The sequence below is a fragment of the Miscanthus floridulus genome, chromosome 14 (assembly GCF_019320115.1).
Source record: "Miscanthus floridulus cultivar M001 chromosome 14, ASM1932011v1, whole genome shotgun sequence".
NCBI lineage: Eukaryota > Viridiplantae > Streptophyta > Magnoliopsida > Poales > Poaceae > Miscanthus > Miscanthus floridulus.
This window is the reverse complement of record NC_089593.1, coordinates 66936651-66945658: the sequence shown is the minus strand read 5'-3', so window position 1 is coordinate 66945658 and position 9008 is coordinate 66936651. Positions and strand designations below refer to the sequence as shown.

At 44.0% G+C, this 9008-nt stretch overlaps 1 protein-coding gene across 8 annotated transcripts; it reads left to right on the top strand.

The window, feature by feature from the left end:
- The first annotated feature begins 983 nt into the window (after positions 1–983).
- LOC136505612 (mitogen-activated protein kinase kinase kinase NPK1-like) lies at positions 984–4614 on the top strand. 8 transcript variants are annotated; one of them, XM_066500777.1, is made up of 10 exons: positions 984–1414; positions 1489–1645; positions 1816–1899; positions 1987–2023; positions 2205–2612; positions 2791–2871; positions 3301–3426; positions 3603–3647; positions 3835–4020; positions 4358–4614. In XM_066500777.1, exons 5-10 carry the CDS (start codon positions 2379–2381, stop codon positions 4367–4369), a joined length of 684 nt encoding a protein of 227 aa, XP_066356874.1. In that variant the 5' UTR covers positions 984–1414; positions 1489–1645; positions 1816–1899; positions 1987–2023; positions 2205–2378; the 3' UTR covers positions 4370–4614. The 8 variants fall into 8 exon arrangements, with proteins under 8 accessions (XP_066356874.1, XP_066356872.1, XP_066356873.1 ...); XM_066500775.1 differs by having other exon boundaries at positions 1816–1911; XM_066500776.1 differs by having other exon boundaries at positions 1489–1647; positions 1987–2612.
- The last annotated feature ends 4394 nt before the right edge of the window (positions 4615–9008 follow it).

Below are 9008 nucleotides of genomic sequence, written 5' to 3'. Positions count from 1 at the left end.
TAACTAGTTTTTCTTTCTCATACTAACTCCAAATCTGATGATTTTTTTTCCTAAAATTTTCTAAAATCATTCTCTATCAATTTATTTTGTTGGTTTTGTCAATATATACATATGAAAAGTTTGAGCAATTTAAATTTTGAATTTCAAAAAAATACAACTTCAGACAAGATTTGGTACCCCAAATGATTTCAGCTGAAAAAGTGATAAATATCAAAGTTGAATAACTTATCAAGATCTACAACTTTTGTATTGGTCATTTCTTCATATGACAAAGTGGTACTGACATTGTTCACAAATGTGACACATCTCTCATAAGGTTTTATAAACTATATGAGACATCTGTAAGATTAGTGAATAATGTGTGCTAAGAATTTGTTAAATGAAGAAATGACAAAAATAAAAGTTGCAGATATTCATGATTTGAACAACTTTGGTATTCATCACTTTTTATGTTGAAATCAATTTGGGTCTCAAATTTTGGTTCGAACTTGTAGTTTTTCAAAATTTTAAATTTAAAAGGTTCAAATTTTGTCAAATGACAAGATGACTAAAATAAAGTTGTAGATATTAATGAGTTGAACAACTTTGGTATTCATCACTTTTTATGTTGAAATCATTTTGGGTCTCAAATTTTGGTTCGAACTTGTCATTTTTTAAAATTTCAAATTTGAAAGGTTCAAATTTAGTCAGATGACAAGATGACCGAAATAAAAGTTGTAGATCTTAATGAATTGAACAACTTTGATGTTTATCAAATTTTTATTTAAGATCATTTGGTGTCTCAAAATTATTTTAATAGTTTTGATTTTAATTTTTTAAAATTTAAATTTTTTTCTCCATTTTTAAAAGTTCAATTTTACAATTTTAAACTGTTGTATCTCTACTATAATTGAAAACTTGAGACTCATCACTAACTCCCCGTCCATATAAAAAGGAAACAAACACCGTCCAAATCCGATGACCACGTGCTTCTCACCCCGCGTCCTCCTCGCACGCCGCGCGCCGCGACCCCCTCGGCTGCCAGGGATCGAATCCCACACTCAATGCCTTTTTTCAGAAAAAATGAAATATCAATGCTCCTCTCGTGGGAGACCGCGCGCGTGCGCCCGGGATGCGCCCCAACCGCCGCTCGCGAGTCCAGGCGTGAGGCAGGCAGGCTGATCCGCGCGCGGTTGCCGGGATCTCAAGCGCCGCCACCTTCGCGTGCGGCTGCCGGGATCGCATGGGGCGCCACCTCCGTGCCGCTAACTCTGTGCTGATGGATGGGATGAGGCGGAGCGCCGCGGCGAAGTGCCCGGCGGCGGGGGACGAGGAGGAGAAGGGTGCGCTGGCGCCCGCGGAGGACGCGGAGGCGTGTCCGGGACCGGGAGCGGGTGACGATCTCGCATCCTATCAGCCTCCGAAGCGCGCCAAGGTGCTGATCTCCCTCTATCCCCCATGCATGTGGCTCATTGAAGTCTCTGGTTTTGATTTGATTTTTGATGTTAGCGCGGTCTCGCTCGAGATAGATTGGGTGCACGGAGGCGGATACCGCGAAGCCGTCGGTGGCGGCGGCGGCAGCCGGCGCCGTTGCGGGTCCACTGCCCAACACGGCTGCCCTGCAGGCGCTGACGGGCGCCATGGACAAGCTAGAGGCCCTCTTCAGGTGCAAGTAGGCTCAGTCCAATTGGGTTGATTTTTCACCAGTGCCTTCAATTTGGCTAGGAAGAAGAATCGATGGAGCTTGTTGCTGGGAATGAAATTTTATTTTATAGTATAATTGATTTGGTTGGCTGGACTCTGCAGTAAGGCCGGATCACTACTTTGTTTGTGCAGGTGGAAAGAGTAAGATCGATTTGTTATCAGCCAGGAGTGCTTGCTGTTTTCTTGGTTCCTAAAAGGGTGCTTCCTGTGTATCAGGTACCAACACATGTAGGTGAGCCTTCAGACATTCAAGATTTCAAGTTACAAATTTTGTCGATAACATTTTCTTGGTGGAAATTGCAGCAAGCTGGAGTGATACGTAAGAGGAGTGTCAAAACATGTAATTCTTTTTGTGGACGTACTTTTACTACCAAATTATTTTCAGATACAATGTCCCATGGCCAAGTTCTGAGCCAACCTGTGCTTAGGCCACTCGATTTAGGAAACTATAGTATTTTAAGTTTTCAGTTAACTGGTTGGTTACTGATATACTTGCATTACGTCTCATTATTTATTTGCAGATTATTTTTCTAAAGAAAATATCATGCTCTTGATGTAATTTGCTTCCTGCTATGTCATTGTCAAATATTAACAGTATGTTTCTTTAGAACAATTCCTTTATATGTTTGAGTAGATTAGTGCACTTGTTAGCTCATGTCGATGCTGGAAATGAGACGAAATGCAAAGTCAAGGGCATGAAGCAATCCGCAGAGGAGAACCCGCCGATCCGGTGGTGGAAGGGCAATCTTATAGGGAGTGGCGCGTTCGGCAAGCTCCTTGCCGTCAACCAGGTCGGTATGCATGTTTCCATCTCGAAGGTAGGACCTTTGAACGGAGAGAACTTTTTGAGCGATTTGATGGATCTGGGATTGTTTTCTTGGTGGCTGTTTATGATTGGAAGCAGCAATGCGACAAGACAGAAGGCCCAGGTGAGAAGTTTTGGTCTCAAACAATGCTTTGACTTTTATATTTTATCCAATTGTTCAAATTAAATCTATCTATCTATCTATCTATCTATCTATTTATTCCACTCTAAAATGCTTGTACTGTTAATTTGACGAGTTAACCAGGGAGAGTATTTTTTTATTCACTTTATTTCTTTATCAGGTCATCTGGAAATATACTAAACAGCTTTTGCCTGGACTGAAATATTTGCAACACAATGGAATCATACACAGGGATATAAAGGCAAGAAAATTTCTCCTGTTATATGAATCCTGTCCGCAAATGCTTATAATGATGTGGCTTCTTGTTATTTTGTTATATTCCATGGCACAAATATACTTGTTGATAACAAAGGTTGCTTTGGATAGTTTGTTATCTATTGTGAGGTTGATGGCTTGCTTTGACCTCAGTAGTAAATGGCTGTCGAATTTTTCTTTAAAAGTGTTCGATCCTTTTCATTGCATCTTAGCTTAGACTAAAGTGAGCATGTGAACGTATAGAATCTGTTTTTTTACTGATCACTTATATGGACTTTCTGTTATGTGTAGGTAACTGTTCTCACCTGTTCTTTGTATTTCTTTTTGTTTAGCTGAGTGAGCACTAGTTCTCAAGTCAAAAATAAAACTACACACATAATTTGAGTTATGTGTCCTACCTTTTCTTTGCTTGCAGGTTTCAACAGTTCAGAGCAGCATGGGAGGTCCTTCCGTTACCAATTTCCAGCGGCAGCTTTCAGCTTCAGTTGTTGAACAAAAGCAGGTGGGCAGCAACACATCAGCAGCTTGGTTGTTATCTCAGGTAACCAGTAACAGTAGGTAAGCATTAGTTCACTTTTAACAGGGAGTCATGATCATGTTTGTGATGGTGTACTAATTTGGATTCAAACATTCAAGCCAATAGCTTGCACATTAATATACAATTGTTTCATTATACTCAGAGTGTAGACATTGATACGGAGATTATGGTTATTGCAGGGCTCCAAAATACAATTGTTTAACAGGTCCACCACAACAGCATTAGTAAGTGCCTCTCCAGGCTCCAGCTCAGTTCTTATTTATGTCATCTTTTATTTTGCGAGCCATATGTTTATTTCTCCTGCATATTTCCGGTGTGTGCAGATCAGAGAGTTTATGATTAAGTGGTGTAACATGCATGTCATATTCTTGTCAAGGGGTGTAATTTTTACCACCAACCATTTATTTTCAGGTTACCCAAGAAACCAGCCAGCCAGAACAACAACCCCCTTCTTCCGCAGCTGAAGAACGTCTCACTAGAGGGCGCATGACTAGAAGTAATTTGGCAGCGAATTCGGTTGCTGTTTATACTACAGCAAAGCAACTGAAGGAAACTGCGGCTAGGAAAAGATCTGCATTGTCCAAAAAGAATACACAGGTACTATGTGAAACCTTTTATCTCTCTTTGCATTAAAAAGGAACATATAGTCCTTTTAGAGAAGTACATAGCTATTCTTTTGTTCTGCTCCTAAATATGGTCCAGGCTTAGTTTCCTCTTGCTGATTAGAAATATATATGGATGTGTTTGTGCTCATAAAATGTCTTGGGAGGCAGCTGCATGTATGTTTATATTTGCTTTACGCTTCAAAGTTCATGGTTGATAGTACTGCAGCTCACAGAACTCTAGTACTGCAGCTCGTGTTTTGCTTCAGTGTTCAATTAGCTTTGCCACCACTAGTCTCAGTTTAACTAATGCATGTCAATGATTTTTTCAGGAGGAATCTTGAGTTTGAGAAGGAGCATGCGAATGGTGGGACGATGGCCAACATACATATCAAGGGAACCTTCGCTGCTACAGTAGACATTAGTCTTTTGATTCGAATGAGTTCAAACAGTTGTCTGTGCTTAACACATTATTATGTGTTAAGCTATCTACTTGTGTTCTCATTTAGTTTGACACTCGGTGTGTTTTGTTAAAGATTTTGTATGAACAAATTATATTTCGTTTTAATGGATGTCGATGCTTCCTTCATTATGTATTTGTCGTTTTGCGATTATTAATTTAAGCTACCAAACAAAGTGTCGCAACATGAATTATTAATATATTAATCTGGCGTTGCAATATATGATGGCACATATAACAACCACATTTAGTCGTGGCAATAGGTACGATAATCGTGGCAATAGAGAAACTATCTCTTGCAACTACAAAAAGATGACGGTGGCAATAGAGGAATCTACCTATAGCAACCAGATAGTTAGTAACGTGGCAATAGATGACCTGTCTGTAGCAACCAACCTAAGTAACGTGGCAATAGCCTATGCCATCTATAGCAACCATTCAGAAACGTGGCAATATACGGCCTCTCTGTAGCAACCAACCTGAAGAGATGTTGCAATAACCTAAGCCACCTATAGCAACCATTTAGGCGACGTGGCAATAGAGAACCTCTATTGCAATGCTTTCTCTGCGTAGCAACAACCACGATTGCAACACCTGTGTTGCGTTGCGCTTGCATTGTGTTGCTACACGACCAGCGTGTCGCAATACGTATCGCTAGCAACGCCTAGTTCGTTGCAATTGATACTATTACCACACCCATAGTGGTTGCAATTGCTTTTGTTACAACACTCACCAGGTGTTGCAAAAGCGTCAAAAGTGTTGCAATAGAGGGGCTGTGTGTCGCAACTAAAATGTAACCCATTGCATTATGCTATTGCTACCCTTACAAGTGCAACGACATTTAACCAAAAAAAATTGGTAGCAAAATTACTATGGCTACCATTTTTGGGTCTTTTGCTACACTTTTTTGGCGTTGTAGTAGACCGAAAATCTTGTAGTGGTTGGTGCTATCCAATCGAGAGATATCTAAAGACTGTTCGCCAGAAATGTGGAAACAAAGGCAGGATTGAGGCTTCCATAGCAGAGGCATTCATTCGTGAGGAGGTGTCAAACTTCACAACATTGTACTATAGTGAGAAGCTTCCTAGCATGCATAACCCACCCCCTCGTTACAACGAGGATGAAAATGAATCGACCATCAGCCTATTCAAAGGGCAACGCGGGAGATCAAGTGGAGCGGCCAAAAAGAGGCTGACCAATGTAGAGTGGCGCAAGATCATGCTCTACGTGTTGACTAACCTTGACGAAGTCGACAAGTATCAGGGGTAAGTTCTCAACGAACTTGTTACATACTCCGTAAATTTTCTGCATCCAACAACCTTGTTGCTTGTCGGTGCAGGGAATTTTTTTATCAATACTGGCATCTTTCAAGGCCACCTTCTAACCATGAATGAGAGACCCTTCTTCAACATGGTTCGCCTGATTTCATTACATGGTTCTAAAGAAAGGTACCTTCTGACCAACTTAGGTCGTTTCAATTTTGGCATTCCTAGTTGCCTAATTTCATTTCTCTCCTACTTGAGCTTGCAGTGCCAAAGTGATTTGTCTATAAGTGTCGAATTATGACAAGTGGCTAGAGGCTTTGACTATAAGGTCTCGTCATTTAACGCTTATGATGTGAATGGATATCGTTTTCACACAACAAGCTACGAGAAGAGTCGGCCCAATCCAAGGACCACCAATACCGGAGTATTTACGCCCGGCGAGGAGCAGGAGGACTATTATGGCACAGTTGAAGAAATATACGAGCTCGAATTCCATGGTGAAAAAGCACCTAAGCCAGTCATATTCAAATGCCAGTGGTTTGATCATGCAGTATCAAAAAAGTCCCCTAAATTTGGGATAGTCAAAACTAGACAGGATTCCTTCTATCCAGGAGATGATGTCTATATTGTGGCTCAACAAGCCAGGCAAGTTTATTATTGTCCATATGCTTGCAAAACCGACCCACGTCTTCAGGGTTGGTATATTGTGCACAAGGTATCACCACATGGTAAATGTCCTCCCCCAAACGATGATGATTACAACTTGAACCCACCCACGCATGACGAGGAGTTCTATCAACAAGACGAGGGGCTACCAGGGACGCTTGAGATAGACTTAACCAGAGAGATTGAAATGGAAGTAGACGAGGAATGGGTTGTTGACGAGGAAGTTGCAGATGAGGTGCATGATCTGAGAGACTTGAAAATGCTTGACGGACTTGTACTTGACAATGATAGCGATGAGGATGAGCCTGTTGACGATTTGGAGGCTCTTGATAGTGATGACGATACCAATCGTCCAGATAATCCCGATCATGAAGAATATTAGAAATACATGTAATACTATGTTATTTTGTAATTACATTTTCTTTATTTTGCATCCCTTGCTAAGTACTTCTCGTTTATCTATACTAATACTAGTTTATTCTTTTTAATTGCAGGTGATGGGGCCCACTAGGAGGTGTCAGTCGACTTACTCGAGACTGAGGGACACGCCACCGGCTGAGGACACGGAGGCAGAGACGTCAGAGAGGCAGAGGAGGTTGAGGGACAGGCCTAGGCGGGAGCCGTCGACTGACCACGACCCTGGCTCCTCACGCACTTCTAGGGACAACGACGTCCCTCTACCCACGGTGGGCGAGGATGCGGGTCCGCAGATGTACGACGACGCCATTCCGCACGCTTCTGAGGAGGGGGTTCCACACACGTCCGAGGAGGGGGGAGGGGGTTCGACTTCCTCTTCAGCCTCGAAACCCTACTTGCGAGGTCCCAGCCAGCTCCCGAAGCGACCGATTACACCCGAACGCCGCCCACTGATTGCACCCGAGGGGGATAAGTAAGTAACTTCATATGTTCTTCATTTGATATGTTGAAAAATCATAATAAGAGCTAATGTCAATGGGATCACTTGTGCAATAACTGGATGCTCGTGGAGGAGGGGGTCCCGGCTCGCAATGTTAATGGGATCCTGGGACTTCTGTGCAGGGAACACTTCCCTGGCCTGGTGTGGATGTCAGAGGATGAGGACCCAGAGGTACCCTCGTTCGACCACTACACCCTCGTCGCCACCGATGCTCTGCACAAAAACTTGGCGGATCGGGTGATTTTGAAGTTGTGGGTACGCCTTAATTCATTGCATTCATTGCATTCATTGGACATTCTTCAAATAAAATTATGGATATCTCGTGTCTTTATGCAGGACTTCTTCAGATGCCAGCCGGGCTAGGAGGCAAGGGCGTATCAGGTGGCTTACGCTTCCTGTAAAAGGCGTGTCTCGGACTTGTATTATGAGGCCCGCCTCCAGGCGCACGTTGACTACAACGCCACCTACCGTAAGAGAAGAATCAACAAAACATAGGCGAGGAGACAGACAGAGATTCTGACAAGGGAGCAGTACCTACAGGTAAATAGAAAACATCTCCTGTTGATTTATTTTGAGATTAACTATGCCTAATTTGATCTTCTGATGGCTTGTAGGTGATTCCAAGCTGGTGCGCCACCTACCCCGATTACTGGGCTGCTATAGTGGACAAATGGCTGGATGCGGACTGGCAGAAGGAGCACGAGGAGAAAAGCGACCAGCGAGCGCTGATGCCAGGTGCCCCTCACCATCAGGGCAGCGCCAGCCTCAGCAAGTATGCAAAGACATATGTAAGTCTGCACCATTTGTCTAATCTAGCCGCGCTCAATTCTACATGATTTCTAACCACATATTGTCTTTCTCGCAGTCGGCGGCGCACGGTGGCCAGCCAATTGGCCAACTCACGGCGTATGCTCTGGCCCACATGGGCCTGACAAGGTCTAACATCGAGTACAACCCGGATGCGGGCCCAGAGGCGTACACCAACTTCAGCGTCCACACCCGCCTCACTTCTTACACGGAGGCGGCAAGGTCAGTCCACGGGCCGGCCTATGATTCGAGGACCGAGGAGCGCCTTGATCCTGAGATCGTGATGCGAGTGGGGGAAGGCAAGAAGCATGGGCGGTTCTGGCTTGGCGATGGCGTCCTCAACACGGGCTCTACTCCTCCTCTGAACCGCCTCCGAGCAGCGAGCATGAGCTCTAGCGTGCCCATAAGCCAACGGCCGACAACGGTGGCGGCACTCCAGGTAAGTATTCCAGTTTCATTCGTCGTTCTTTGACTTTTATATTCCTTAGCTCTGCAATATTGAAACATTGGGGGTCAAATGTTGTAGGCCGAGCTACAGCAACTTCGGGCCCAGTAGGAGGCCTAGGAAGCTGAGCGGGCGGCTGAACGGGCCGAGCGGGAGGCCGAGCATCAGAGGCTACAAGCTGTTGAGGCCCAACAAGAAGGTTTGCTCAGGTTCGTGCAACAACTTGGGGAGCAACAAGGTTGGCAGATCCCACTACACCTGCTTGCACCACAGCCACCACCACAGTCTACTCCGGTGAGTATGTTTTACTTTCTGTGCTCATGCTTAGTGTCAAACCTAGAGATGGCCTTCGTGCCGGATTTGTTGATGTGTGGGCCTTCGTGCCGGGTTAGTTGATGTGTCGGCCTTCGTGCCAGAAATGTGG

Excerpts from the sequence above, each read along its gene's own strand:
- LOC136505612 (XM_066500774.1), top strand. The coding sequence starts at position 2,379 with ATGAAGCAATCCGCAGAGGAGAACCCGCCGATCCGGTGGTGGAAGGGC. Across the intron at positions 2,872-3,300 it reads TCATACACAGGGATATAAAG|GTTTCAACAGTTCAGAGCAG; the intron begins GCAAGAAAATTT and ends CTTTGCTTGCAG. Across the intron at positions 3,648-3,834 it reads GGTCCACCACAACAGCATTA|GTTACCCAAGAAACCAGCCA; the intron begins GTAAGTGCCTCT and ends ATTTATTTTCAG.